Consider the following 15,517-nt stretch of genomic DNA (forward strand, 5'->3'; position numbering starts at 1 on the left):
AGCTTGATAATAGATTTGATGCTACTGTGTGGCATGCTATTAAATAAACTGCATAAATAAAACAAGTTTATAATTTTTATGTCCAAGCAGTTAATTTAAAAAGTCACATGAATCTCATTCATTTAAACAGTACGCCTACTTAAAAATGAGGAAATAGTTTTTTTTAAATATTTAAAGGCGGAGTCCACGATGTTTGAAAAACGGTTTGGAAAAGGAGACGGGCCGACTACCAAAACACACTTATAGCCAATCAAATCAAATCAAATGCCGGGTTGCGTATGTGTGGGGCGGGTCTATCAACAGAAGGTCCAGATTCTATTGGGGTAGGGGCGTGTTTGTTTAGGCGATTTCAAATATCAACACTGGCTTTCAAACATCATGGACTCCGCCTTTAATTAAACAATTTTAAACCATAGAGTAAATACTTTTTTATTTATTATTTTTATTTAAATAAATTACTGTATACTGTATATCACTTTGGTTTGAAACTGATTTCTTAAAACCTGTTGATTTGAAAAGTGATTTAAGGTTAGGTGTTGTGTTTATGGCTGTCAGTGGTTGCAGTCGTCATATTTTTGTGCTGTTTTTTGGTCCTCCCTTTCAGACACATCCACAGAAAGATGTAAAACCCTGCCAAAATAAACAACAGTGTTCAAGTTTCCTCCATGAACAATAAGTTCAGTCCAGCATCTTTCCAAGTTATAAAATATACTGCTAAGAGTTAAAGTGTCTAAATACATAAACTAAAATGCATCATTAAATGCAATTGAGTAAACTGTGCAAAAGTAAGCAAATACTTTTGATGGAGATGAGTCTACCTTGCGTTGAGTTGAAGATGCAGAAGAGGTAAAGAATAGGATAGTTTGTATATCCAGAAGTGAAAAAGGCCAAACCCCACGTGGTCCCCAGCAGACACATTAAACCAAGAACTGTGCTGGCATTTTTGCAAGCGGTTTTGCTCTTTGGTCTGTTGTCTGATATTCGTAGCCTAAAGATTAATCTGGACACTAGGATCAGGATTACAGAGTTGAACAGGAATACAAGGATAAAGTAGGAAATGTTCACAGCATAAGGGATGACATCACTTGTTGTCCAGCAGCTGTATTAAACAAAATAAAGGTTGAAATAGTTACAGAGATGTGTGACACTAAAAAACTGTATAGTTTGGGGAACAACAAGTTTTCAAATGTCAAAATGTTTAAGATTCATGCTTAAGAAACATGTTATTTTTACATACAATGTTAATTTTAAAGCTGAAGGGTGTCATTATTTTATCAAAACATTATGTCTTAATATACAGGTTGAACTCAAACGGCAAATACATTGTTTCTCCTTTGTGTCAAAATAATAGCCACTGACAAAACGTTCTGTGTATCCCAGAAAAAAATTATGTATGTAATGCTGCGTTCACACGGTAGAGGCGTCAAACGCTAGTGATTTCAATGTTAAGTCAATGTGAAGACGCGCTGATGCGCGTCTGGAGGTCTCGCGGCGCGAATGAGGTGTTTTGAGCAGCGCGGAAGCCCCAATTCCGCCTCACCTGCGTGACTAGTTTGCATGAATGATGCAAATTGAGCGTTGCCGCGGTAAATGCGCGAATTGAACAATTTGAACTTTGGAGGAAACACGCTCTGTGTTAACCAATTAGGACGCGAGCCGAGTTGCAGAAGCCCCTCCCATGATGCAAATTTCCGTGTGAAAGTCTCGATGACTAGAATTTCACGTGTGGCTTTCTAACACAGTCTCACCCCATTTCGTCAATATTTGACGACACTTGACCATTCGTCATATGTTGACGTGAAGGGTATACCTTTCGCGTCATTTTTTGACGAACTGGGGACTTCAATACTATTACGTCCGTTGCATTCTCTTTCCTATTTTATTACCATTTGCGCGTCGGTTTAGGGTTAGATTACGCAAAATTAAACAGTGTACGCGAAATTAAACAGTGTACGCGAAATTAAACAGTTGTCACCTGGCGTTGGGGTTAGAAACAGTTGTCACCTGGCGTTGGGGTTAGAGTTAGGTTTGGGTAGGGATGTCATTATGTAAATCTAACCCTAAACCGACGCGCAAATGGTAATAAAATAGGAAAGAGAATGCAACGGACGTAATAGTATTGAAGTCCCCAGTTCGTCAAAAAATGACGCGAAAGGTATACCCTTCACGTCAACATATGACGAATGGTCAAGTGTCGTCAAATATTGACGAAATGGGGTGAGACTGGGTTGGGCTTTCATGATTGAATGAAGCGAGTAAACTCAAAATGTTCAAGCGGCAAACTAGACCCGGTAGACACGAATTTGACGCCGCAAATGCTGCTGGTATGAACTCACAGTAAGTGCAAAATTATGATGTGAGGACTTACATTGCATTTGTTTTATTGGTATCTGATAATGTGATATTTTTAGTACCATACACAGATCCACTGCTATGAACTAATAGCAAGCATCCAACAAGAAGAGCCGGGACTCCTGTCAAGAGGGAAAGATCACAAAATCCAACACTTCACACTATACACTGTAAAAAGCGAAAAGTTGAGTCAACTTTCAAAATGATATTAATTGGTTAATTGGTAACACCTAACATACCTTTCACTTCAGTTTCACTTTAGGTGAAAATCTTAAGTTGAATAAACTTAATTTTTAAGTGTAACCAAGTAATTTTTAAAGTTGATCCAACTTTTTACTTTTTACAATGTGATGTTACTTCTCTGCATCTTTTTTCTTAAAAACTAGGCTATACATTTTATGTTATTAGAAAAACATTGCTTATATTTCTCACCCCATCCAATGAGAGAGAGCTTGACCATGTAGTGCTTGATGTGAATGTTGAAGACTCTGACCAGAAGAAGATAGAGGTGCAGAGCTTCAATGGCCATCCAGGTGAAACAACACAACAGACTGTAGTGTATCATCACAGCAATAAACACACAAACTTCATTTATATTCAGTGTGGCGGCCCATTCACTGAGCATGAAGCTGATGTTGAGGAGAAACAGAGCAGCGCTCAGAGACACATGGATGCGTCTGGACACTTCTTTCCTGGCATTACTGAAAAACACACAGTAACCATTTTAACTGTTTGTTAGACACGATCGTGTCCAAAAGTCTCACATTGCAAATCTTTATTTAATAAAGTCGCCCATGTTCTGTAAATGTTAACAAAATTAAACTTTTGCACAACATGTTTTCTACAATAGTAATCATTCATATGCAAAATAAAAGTATTTTCTGTAGTGGTCTCAGACTTTTGGAAACCACTGTATTACTATGGATGGTAATAAAGTACCTTTGAATATTTTACATACAAGTACTGTGGATGTAGCTCACTGATGTAAATAATGATCTGAATCAGAGACCTGGTCGATATTTATTTAAAAACATAAGGAACTGCACCTGTTAACAATATAGGACAATATGGAGAAAGCAGAAAATACAGCAGACAGACTGCAGCCTATATAGCTGATGTATGACATGATTTCCCACTGTTGTTCATCAATGTTCTGTATATCAATCTGTTGAGAGTGAATGGAGCACAAAGAGAGTCGTGGTGTTTGTGAAGATGATATAAATCAACAGATGTGTAAAAAGTACTCAAAAGTGAACGTACAAGTATTGAGTGTAAATTTTACTCAATTAAAAGTAAAAGTATCTAGCCAGAATCATACTTGAGTAAAAGTAAAAAAGTACCACATTAAAATTGTACTTGAGTATTAATAAAGTTAAAGTATCAGGAAGAATGAAAACTAGAGATTCTTGTTTAAGCTTTTAATCTCTACACTGAAAAAACAAACTTTTTGGTGTAGAAATATTTATTAGATTAACTCTCATAATTTCTACATAATAATATTAACATTTATTGAGAACTAGATTTTCCTAAGTAAAATGATGATAAATACACAATTAATTCATGTAAAAAATGAACTTGTTTGGGAATAGTAAGTCGTATTAGATATTTTCTTGTATTATTTAACTGTTTTATAGTCTGCACATAGTAAAATTTACTTACATTTATTTGCACATGTTGTAAGGAATACCCACAATTCTTTGCGCCTGAATATTTTTTATTTTTTAAGCTTTATCACAGAATAAGAACTGATAAGAACTTTAACTACTTAAATATTTATTAGCAAAATGTCATACAGGTTTAAGCTCTTATATTATTGATATTGTTTTGTTGTAAATAATAATTTTGTGAAGTCACCGTTCAGGTGATCAGTGTTTCTTTACATGAACCCTGTTCAGAACATTGTATCGTAATTATCTCCACAGTGCTAATAATGCATGTCAGAAACACAGTTTGTTTGCGTTTTTGTTCCGAATCAAGTTTATTCAATGACTGACTTGTTGTCAGTCATGAATTTTGTGTTACAATGCCATTTATAACACTAAAAATAACTAGGTCCATAGAAATATGTAAAGAAAAAAACAAACAGAAAATACGATTTATTTAATATTATTAGGACAGCAATGCTTCAATTTTCAAAAAAAAAAAAAACTAATAGACTTTACCTAAACGATTAAAATAAATCTAACTTCTAAATAAAATAATTAAGTAACATTTAATTAATTATTCAACATATGTTTTATCATGCAATTTTAGGTAAATTTTATTTGATTTTAGTAGGTACGTTTTACTTATAAAAAGCAGTAAATTTTACTTAAAAAAAGTTCGTGCAAATTGTTACGAGGATTTTTTAAAGTAAATTTTACAAGTTGTTTTTTCAGTGTAAAAACATGAAGTGAATGAACCACATACAAGGTTTTATCCTTTACAACTGTTTGTATTTAATTGTATTTCATTATCAAACTATAAGACTACCTAATTTCCAACATGATCTCACAAAGTTCCGTGACATAGTCACAGATTTTTTTGCTCATTTATCCATGTCATTGTCACGGATCTCCGCATTTTTCTGCGTCTGTACCACAGACTTTCTTTTTTGTGTCAGTTTCACATATAGATTACGCAATTGTTTTTCCTATTTTTAAACCATTTTCGCGTGTGTTTGGGGTTAGATTTGGGGTTTGGGTTAGGATGTCACTTTAACTATTGGTTTATACAATTTTTTCCAGACTTTTAAACAATTGTTGCCTGACGTTAGGGTTAGGAGTTGGGTTTGGATGTCATTTTGTGTTACAGAAAGTCGTTCTAACCCCAAACCCACGCGAAAATGGTAAGAAAATAGGAAAAACAATTGAGTTAACCAATACTTGAAACTGACACGGAAAAGAAAGTCCATGATAAAGACACAGAAAAATGCGGAGATCCGTGACAATGACAATGAATTTCAGTATGCAACATGCTACTCAAAATTGTAAAACCTCAAAAATAACTTAAATTTCACGCTCTATCAAGCCTCTCACAGGCAGCCGATGCAGGAAGAGGTGTATTAGACCTTGTTCACACTGGCAGTCCAAATCCAATTTTGGTGCATATCTGATAGGAATCCAATCACATTTAGAACGTATGAACAGCTAAAAACCACATGAAATTTGTTTTTTCTAATCCGTTTCAGGCTACATCCAAAGGTTGTTTGAAATCCAGCCTGACTGCCCTGATCGTATTTGTGTAGCTTTTCGGTTACGTCATGCTATCACGTCACATAAAACACATCAGACCTTGAGGCAGATTGCCGTGCCAGCGCAACGTCATTGCCATAGAAAGAGTGCAGATAATCCGAAAAACGGCTACAGGACGCACAGATCGGATCTGAACAGTTGTGATACACAATGTGAACAGTGAGTCTGTCAAATTAGATACCAAAATCAGATTTGAACTGACAGAAGGTATTAGTCTTGATAGAGAGGCTGCAAACAGCAAGGAACATGTCACATTTTATGTGTTGTCGGTTTCAAAGAAGCGAAAAAATCTTCATCATTAGATGAACTGTTGGCCAATTCCTTAGTGTGGTCCAAAGGCTCCAGAATAAATAACATTTAAATTAAACTGGCCATCAGCGCAAATCAATTGGTTTGATAGAGCAAGGGAAAATAGATCTCTAAAATAGAAGTACTTTTTGACTGTAAATAAAATTGTAAGGAGTAAAAAGTAAATTTTTTCTTTAAAAAATGTAATTAAGTAAAAGTAAAAATATAGATTTTTAATTGTACTCAAGTAAAGTAAAAAAAAACAAAAATAATACTTAAGCACAGTAATCAAGTAAAATTACTCAAGTACTTTACACCTCTGTAGGTCAATGAATATTTCCATTATTATTTAATGCATTGAATGTAAAGTCTCTATAGGTCCTCACCAGAAGCACAGCAAATGCAGTCATATGATTACAGGAACAATTCACAACAGTATCACTGATCTGTTCAGTGGAACACCCGTCATTTTTCCAGGTGTTTTCTTTTGAGTGACATGAAACAAACAAACAAAAAAAAACACATGTATTTGATATTTCAGCATAAGATGCCTATAACTGTCTACTGTACAGAAAAAAAAGCTGCTTATTTAGAAAGATACCGCCATGTAGTTTTCAAAAAATAAAATTATTTTATTTTATTTTATTTATATAGCGTAGAAGAAATATAGCTGCAAGCAGCAATACCGGGGTCAAGCCAAAAAGGCACAAAAAGAAGTAAAGTTGAAAACCTCATGATTTCAGACAAAAGAATTCCAAAGTTTTTAGCAAAAAAAACTGTTCTCATTCAGTGAAATCTCTCCCTTCTCAAGGAGCATGAACAACTAGAACACTGAAGAAAGTGGTGTTTGCAGTGGCAAAACTAGGGTCACAAAATGTTACAGTAGTGTTAATGAGTCAAAAGAGTTAATGAGTGTTATTTAAATTTTATTGTCCTTGCTGTGCAGAACTAACCCAGCAAGCAAAAACCAAGACGTTGAAATGACGGCTAACCCAATATAGACCGGCTATGAGTAACCCACTTCTACCCTAAATAGCCTTGAATTTGGTTACATGCCATTTTTGCCAAAATAACTTGAAGATGTATGATATTCCAACATGTAGGCAAAGTCAACAGGTGTTCAAGGTGTTTGCTTTCATTTGTTTTAAACTTATACGTATCATCTATTCTTGGGCTATGGTAGACGTCTATTAGATTTTCACTGACAGCCCAAATTTAGCCTGGTTTTAGCCCAAACTGCTTGCTGGGAAGCGTAAGGCGAAACCTGGCATGTTTGGTATCGTTGGACTCAACAATGTTTTTGGACTCCAAGAAAACACATGAAATCCCATAAAAATACATCGACCTCAACCAAATAATAATAATAATAATTCTTTATATTTATATAGCGCTTTTCTCAGTAGCCTACTCAAAGCGCTTTACATATGAACGGGGGAATCTCCTCAACCACCACCAATGTGCAGCATCCACCTGGATGATGCGACGGCAGCCATATTGCGCCAGAACGCCCACCACACACCAGCTTATTAGTGGAGAGGAGACCGAGTGATATAGCCAATTAGTATGAGGGATGATTAGTAGGCCAATGGGCAAGTTTTGGCCAGGATGCCGGGGCACACCCCTACTCTTTTTCGAAGGACATCCTGGGATTTTTAATGACCACAGAGAGTCAGGACCTCGGTTTAACGTCTCATCCGAAGGAAACAAAGTTATGTCGAACAAAGTTAAAGGCATTTAAAACATTTGTCTGACCACTAGCTTCCGTTTATCAGCGGTTGAGCCATGAGTGAACCCAGCAATCAGATAACAGCCGTATGTTTTTGAGAATATTAAGTTTCAGTGGTTTGGGTGCCTTTAAGCCATGTCCCACTACCGTTCCTTTCTGAATCTGCACAGGGAATTTACTAATCTCGGAAGGTACCGTTTGCTATCATTTGGGGTTGTGAGTTCCGTCGCCCTCACCTCCCTCGATGGTCTGACAGCCAATGGATACATAGCTGCCAACTTCTGAGTTCAGCTTGGAGTGAGATTTTTTTTGAGGGGGGGGGGGGGGTTGTGGTAATAATTTTTAAGTCCTTAACCAATTGATAATAGTGTGGATTTGAGCTATTTCTGTATAAAATAGTTGGAAAAACTGCGTAAAAATGGATTACAATACAAATCTAATCATATTTTACAAATTAAATTGAAATAAAAGCTTTTACTGAGTTTAAATGACTGAAATTAGAGTCTTTATTATTATTTCATACACTTCTATTATGCTTTCCTTCTGATAAAAGTGCCAAAAAAGTTCTTAAAATCTAATGAATAGGCTACTGGTCTCTGTAAAATGTATAACTGCAGATAACAGCAGCTTTGATTCAGTTTATCCACTGAGAAAGAAAAGCATAAAGTGATGATTTGTGATTGATTGGTGATAGAGGGACTGTCACAATCAAATAAACCAAATGAGTACTTTATATTAAACTAAAGCAACAGATAATGTGCATGTCAAGACCATATAATTATATTTCATATATATTATGTTTATAGATGTCAAATATCAATTGACTTTTTTCTCTTTTATTAAAAACTGTCACAGCAAACATCACACAGGCTTGTACTGATTACAGACATGCACACGCGGGTGAGGGTTGATTAAAATAGCTGTTTTCTGAGGGTATCTGTGTGCGTGGAATCCGGGCAGGTCTCTGCTTCTCATCCAGACCTTGACGCTTTGTGTGTTCGACTGGTGCGGCGCTGACTGATCGGCTTATGACATCAGAGTAACGCGAGAGCAAAGGTAAAGGCGGACCCTTTTGTAACATTTCGAATTGCTCTCGCGGTACTCTGATGTCCTCGCTGCCGAACTTCCTGCGCAGCGCCACATAAAGTGAAATGCTCTTTGACTTTTTGCAGCAAAGTACCAGCAACATGAGAAGTGGTGGGACGCAAAAGACAGTGAAGGTACGCTTAAATATAAAAGTGTCAGTACTGCGAGCACTGGTTTAGCTACTTACATCGTGCGTTGCTCTTTCACCATCGCGCAGCCGCGCACTCGCTCTGTAGTTTGTAGCTGGCGCTCGGGCATCTGTTAACAATAACTCCACCTTCTTTGATTTGATTGGCCTTCGCATCATTTTGACTTTGACGAGCGCTTTATGTTGATTGAGGCAGGCCAGATAGAGATAGCTAGGCGTTTTACAGTATGTACAATTAGGTATATTAGGCAATTATTTCATGACTTTTATTAAACTCAATGGGAATGTCAATGGTGGGCACGAGCCTGCGTGAGAAAATGGATGTGTGGCGTGAGAGCGTGAGAATGGGGTCAATTGCGGGTGTCTCACGGTCAATGCGTGAGAGTTGGCAGCTATGGGATATGTCGGGGTACCCCAGGTGAGCATGCTGTAGTGATGTATACATGCATGCATATCCCAGCTAACAGAAAAAAGTTCTAAGAACGTTCCCTGAAAGTTCCCAACATTCCCAAAAACATTCTGCCAACATAAAAAGTGTCCAGTTTTCTTGACGTTCTAAGAACGTTTTTGTGTTGTCTGAACGTTAGAGGAACATTACATTTTATCATTTTAAAAGTTTTGACAATGTCATGTTTTAATGTTCACACGATGTTTAAAACAAACGACTGTTTATTATATTTCTTATTATACTGTTTATTAGACTTATTTGCTTGTTATGTTAATGATAGAGAAACATTGCATTTTATTATTTTAAAACTGTTATAAAACATTATTTCTGAATGTTCAGTAAATATATTGCTGTAGAAAACACAATTCACTTATTAGGTTTAAATGTTGATTTTTTTTTTCATTTTAAGTCACCATTATTGTGATTAGTGTTTGTTTTAGTGTTACTCTTGACCCTTCAATTTTTGTCTGCTAGTTTTTTTCCCCGGTTGTGTTAACCCTCTGGGGTCTAAGGGGTTTTTAGGGCCCTTGGGAAGTTTTGACATGCACTGACATTTGTGCTTTTTTCAGTTGCTTAAAAACATATTAATGGCAAAAGTCTCATAACACTGTGTTCATCACAAACTGGGCTACAATATCATATAATCAACATGTATGTACATGTTTGTATTTTTGAGAGAAAAATGTTTATGCGTGGTTTTTGAAAAAGCAAAATTTTTAAGTCACTGATATAACTCCACAAAACTCATTCTAAACATGTTTTCCCAAGACTTTCCAAACTGGATCTAGTAGTCTAGAGTTTTTTCTTCAAAATGATGTGAAAATCATATGGCCTACTCAATCACATAAAGCAAGATATTGATTTACAATTTCTAAGACACTTTTGCTTGGGAAAGTCTGTATGCATGGAGGCAGGAAAGCTCCTGAATAATCAGTGATTGACAGCTGAGAGACAAAAGAGTTGAATAATGAGCCACTAATGAGCCTTGTGTGGATGTTCAACAGGAATAACTTTCTCTGTAGTAAAACCATGATAAGGTTTACTTTTCAATATAATGTAAATACACACACACACACATTATATATATTTATATATATTTCTATTGAAATATTTTCTATTAATTTCACAAGTATAAGTTACCTTTTAAAAACCATAGTAGTTTAATCATGGTAAAGATACTGTTTGGCCATCTTAACATGAACACACTTCAACCCAGGGTTAGTGTTTGGTTGGCCAGCGAGAGGTTTACTTTTGTGCAGTAAAAAGCTCAAAAGAACAACTGCCTATCGTTGTCTGGACTCTTCTTTGTGTATTTGTAATCATTATAGTAGAAACACAACAAGGGACACGCGTGATAAACGTATCAATGTTTGTTTACAACCGCCGCCATTACCTCACGTGTTGATCATGAAAGCAGTGAATGTGTGCACACGCGAGTGATCCTGTGTTTAATAAACTTGCTGTGCGGAGATATGCGCTTAGACGCAACTAAATAATGATTGTACTGTTTGGAATCGCGCATTATATAAGAATACCAAAAAGCGCGTCGAGTTTCCTGACTCGCGTGTTTGTGTATGTGTGTTCCAATCGCGTGAACTGTTTGACGGAAGAACAAAGAAAACACTCGCGTCTGGAGATACTGACACACATACGCAAGGAAATAAGGATTTATGTCATGTTTGGTGCAATCGGATGGAACAACAAGGAATGGAGAGACTGGATTGTGGATTGCATATCCATTGACTGCAGGAGGCACGAGTCATGCATATGGATGTTTCTGCTCATTCACTTCAATGGCGCGGGGGTGTGGCGATCTGATCTCATTACAGATAATGAGGTAACTGGCGAAATACGGTACTTCTCCTCCTTCTCATACAGTTTACACCGAATGACAATATCTGTTTTCAATTTCACTTATATCATTTAAAAGGAGACATTCCAAGCATTATGTAGACATTTATCTTTTGTTTCTACACCAAGTATTCGTTAAGTTACAGTTTATTTTTCTGACGCGTTTCTGAAAGGACTTCACTGAGGGAGAGAGAACAGAACGTGCATCATGTTTATTTTCTTAATTTTGCGAAAAGCACAACATTCTGTTTTTATTGGGAGTGGACAGAAAAAAACTAGACACTTTAACGTTTGAAATGATGCATAAATCATATCTGTATGTCAAAAATCAGCAGAGTAATTTAAGTCTCTTTGCGGAGTGATTGAAAAATAAAGAGTTTGCGGCGCCCGCGCCACCGTCGACCCCAGAGTGTTAACTTTGTGTTAATACACCACATTTGTTATGAACATGTAAAGTTAAAAGTGTAATTCTGTGGTGGTTGGTACATAATGGTTAGGATCATCACCTAATTAATTTACTAATCAAAAGTTACTTTTTTTGTCAATAATGTATATGAGATCCAGCATTTTCACAGCAGTTTGTCATTAAGGAGTTTTAGAAACTTTCGACAAAAAATATCCGCTGTATAATTGGGACGCACAAAAATCTTGAATCTCAACCATGGTGACAATTAAATGAAAAACTACATGCTGCAATGCATGCTGGGTATCAACAAATTACAAATCTCATTCAGGACTCCCAACATGCACTGCAGCATGGATAAATAATGATTTTTTTTACAATTTTCTTTGTCACCATGGTTGAGATTCATACTCTGATTCTTGATGTTTGTTCTTCCCAATTATACAGCGGATATTTTTTGGCCAAAGTTTCTAAAACTCCTTAATGACAAACTGCTGTGAAAGTGCTGGATCTTAAATACATTATTGACAAAAAAAAGTTGATAAGTACATTAATTAGATGATCTTTACTATTATGTACAAACCACCACAGAATTACACTATTAACTTTACATGTTCATAACAAATGTGATGTATTAAGACAAAGTTAACACAAGCTAGCAAGCAAAAAGTCAAGAGTCCAACGAAAACAAACACTAATCACAATAATGGTGACTTAAAATGAAACAAAACATCAACATTTAAACATAATAAGTGAATTGTGTTTTCTACAACAATATTTCTGAATGTTCTCTAAATATAATGTTTTATAACAGTTTTAAAATAATAAAATGCAATGTTTCTCTATCATTAACATAACAATCAATCAAGTCAATATAAAAAAACAGTTGTTGTTTTAAACATTGTGTGAACATTAAAACATGGCATTGTCATAACGTTTAAAAATGGTAAAGCGTAACATTTCTCTAATATTCAGACAACACAAAAAATTCTTAGAACGTCAAGAAAACTGGACACTTTTTACGTTGGCAGAAAGTTTTTGGGAACATTGGGAACGTTCTTAGAACTTTTTTCTGTTAGCTGGGATGGCTGCCATTTGGTGGGACTGACCTAGTCTCCCTTCCAAACCTGTAAGTTTTTCAGCACCTGTGTCGAATGCTTGCATGGCTATCGGTAAGCTGTCTCCACCCTGCATGGCATGGGCATCCTAGACTAAAGCGTTTAAACATCTGCACAAGGGTAGGTCAGACTCATAGATGTTGCAGGAACTTCTAAGTCGAGCGATATTTATACGTTTATACATCAGAAGTTATGAGCAAAAACTTAAATAAAAAAATTGGACTGTTGGTGGTGCTAGCGGGTTTGAGACTCTAAATGCTGTGGTAACTTGTTGGACTGTCCTCTATCAGTGTGCCAAATTTCATTACTTTCCTACGTATACTTCTATGGGCTGCCCTAGATGCAATTGCAGAAGAAGAAGAAGAGTAGCAATTACAAAAAGGGCTTGACCCCTAAAACAAAACATCAAAGAACATCAAAACATGGCAGTTTTTTATATAGTTTAGAATCGAGTTTTAAACGTAGATGATGTCATTTATTATTAAATAATGTTACGATAAGTACTTTATTCCAGATCATAGGATGGAGTACGTGGAGGTATTCATTTTTGTTAGTAGATCAGTGTAGCCTGTAATAATCCAATTCCAAACTATACATCAAGTATTAGTGTATTTACTAAAGATGTTCTTAACATACTTATTTATATTTATTTTTCTTCTACCTACCTGTACCTTTTTCATCATAGAACTGACAAGAATATGTGCCGTTTTTCTATAAATATCAGCACACACAAAAAAAATCTGAATTAACAAAGTATTTTTTGTATGTGTGGGAATTTTGGGAACATGTGAAGGGTGTTGTTAGAGTTACACTTACAGTTGTCTTTTTGACTGGGAACTGAATTATAAGTTGATCGTTCAAATTCACAATGGCACGGCCAGGAACTTCAATCCGGACAACTTCAGATGTTATAATTGCATTTCCCAGTCCAAGCTGTTGAAATTACAACATTTACATGGAATAAGGCAGAAGGAGCAGAATTAAAGTACATATAAGGATAGTTTACACTCAGCAGAACAATAAAGAAATAAAATGACTCACAGTGAATTGCTCATCAGAATTGTAGACAACTACACCAACTTTGGTCTCTGCTTCTAAGACATTTAGGAAAGCCTCCAATGGGATCCATATATGTGGTGCATTTGGATCATTAAGTAGCTTAAATGAATGGAAATTTATAAATAGATAAAAAATGATATCAAGTCAACAGCATGCTATGCTATTAGTTTAAATAATTACTGTAAGTGTGTACAGCTTTTGCTATATTATTATGAGGTGTAGGACGTTTTTTTTACCTTTGAAGTGCTGATTGGCATATAAACATCTGCCATAATGCTTACATCTATCATAACCACAACTATGGCAAATTTCCCAGATTTGTCGGTCACAGGTTTCTCTGCACAGTTTATAATGTTGTTTATGAATTCTTTCTCATCCCTGCATAATTATGACGTCAATGTGGATAAAAAAAAGTCAACACCAGGATCATACATATTTAATGTAGTTGGCATTACCTGTTGTAGTTTGATGCATTTGGCATGGTGTTGTTGTGAAATATTTCCATTTCAATTGTAAAATTTTTGTCACATGTATTCATTTTATTTTCTGCAACAGATAATGGTTGTCTTTAAAAAAAATCTTTGTCTGGTTTGGTAATGTTTTTTCTATTTACAGTTTAAATGCATAGTTGAATCATTAGGAAACAAAAAACTATACTTACATGCCAAATCTTTTGGTATTTGGTGCTTTATTATTCTCATCAGCCATGTTGTATTGATGTTACACAAATGTATGTTTATAAATGAATGCAGTGTGTGAGCTATTGATGGAAGGTTAATGTAAACTCTTTATGATGCTGAATTTGTAAACCCAGCTAAATTTAATTTCGTGATTCACTGTTTTCTACATAAAATCACCCTACATAATGTAAAAAATTCTGTGAAAATATAATCTTGATATCTTTATTGTTCCTCTTTGAACAAGGTCGCACTTTTGGCGTAGGTGCAAGCTCTGGCGCATACTGTGACGTTGGCTGCCTAAACATCCATTTACATGCAACCGTGTAACCGAAGATTTTCCAAATCTCCACTCTGAGTTTTTAGAAAGAATCGGATTCAGAGGCGAGTTCTCTGTTTGCATGTAAACGAAGGGCGCAAACAAAAGTTTCTGAAAACTTATTATCAACTGTGCGTCTTTAGTAAATGTGACCCGTCACGGAAACCAGGGACACAAGTCGGCAGCACAAGTTTCGAGAAAATGAGAATCAAAGTTTTTTTTTTTTTATTTGTGATTTTCGTTTTATTGCAGAATCTGTTAGTTGAGATCACGAAGAAGCCTCTCCATGTTTGAGATAGCAGTTTATGTATATTTAAAAGCGTAAATTTTGCGGTTGAAATAGGCTGTTTTTCCGGAGATTCTAGCGTGCAGCGGGGGGCGTCATTGTCTGTGTGTATATTTACATACTGTATAAGCTTGTGTTTTCGCCTCCGCCCCCAAAGGGAACAACGTGACTACTGAATAACGATAGTTCGCCCAAAACTGAAAATAATGTCATTAATGACTTACCCTTATGTCGTTCTAAACTCGGAAGACCTCCGTTCATCTTCGGAACACAGTTTAAGATGTTTTAACTTTAGATTTAGTCCGAGAGCTTTCTGTTCCCTTTCAGTCGGTCACTACGACGTCACGTCGTGACCGACGAATTGGGAACTCGCTTAGAGAGACCAATCTGCTTCGAATACTACTAAAACGCCAATGAACTTGGCATTGAGATATTTGCATAATGCTGGCGCCGCCCCGCCAGGTGCGTATATAAGCAGCAGGTGCAAATAGGGAAATTAGCTTTTATTCGCTTCGAAAGCCGG

General features: G+C 36.0%; 1 protein-coding gene across 2 annotated transcripts; it reads right to left on the reverse strand.

The window, feature by feature from the left end:
- Nucleotides 1-396: 396 nt before the first annotated feature.
- Nucleotides 397-15,300, reverse strand: LOC135743773 (adhesion G-protein coupled receptor G5-like). 2 transcript variants are annotated; one of them, XM_065261608.2, is made up of 12 exons: nt 14,374-15,300; nt 14,168-14,258; nt 13,949-14,090; nt 13,695-13,811; nt 13,470-13,586; nt 13,319-13,364; nt 6,260-6,357; nt 3,399-3,517; nt 2,785-3,053; nt 2,369-2,474; nt 819-1,099; nt 397-630 (listed from the first exon to the last, which is right to left on the reverse strand). In XM_065261608.2, exons 2-12 carry the CDS (start codon nt 14,248-14,250, stop codon nt 530-532), a joined length of 1,479 nt encoding a protein of 492 aa, XP_065117680.1. In that variant the 5' UTR covers nt 14,251-14,258; nt 14,374-15,300; the 3' UTR covers nt 397-529. The 2 variants fall into 2 exon arrangements, with proteins under 2 accessions (XP_065117680.1, XP_065117679.1); XM_065261607.2 differs by having other exon boundaries at nt 14,168-15,300.
- Between the last annotated feature and the right edge of the window lie 217 nt (nt 15,301-15,517).

The sequence above is a fragment of the Paramisgurnus dabryanus genome, chromosome 2 (assembly GCF_030506205.2).
Source record: "Paramisgurnus dabryanus chromosome 2, PD_genome_1.1, whole genome shotgun sequence".
NCBI classification, from domain to species: Eukaryota; Metazoa; Chordata; class Actinopteri; order Cypriniformes; family Cobitidae; genus Paramisgurnus; species Paramisgurnus dabryanus.

Bases quoted from the DNA above. Each gene is read 5' to 3' on its own strand.
- LOC135743773 (XM_065261608.2), bottom strand. From the start codon at position 14,250: ATGAATACATGTGACAAAAATTTTACAATTGAAATGGAAATATTTCAC. The intron at 14,091-14,167 runs GTAATGCCAACT...ATAATTATGCAG, and splicing joins AATGCATCAAACTACAACAG to GGATGAGAAAGAATTCATAA. The intron at 6,358-13,318 runs GTAGGTAGAAGA...GTCACTCAAAAG, and splicing joins CTATGATGAAAAAGGTACAG to AAAACACCTGGAAAAATGAC.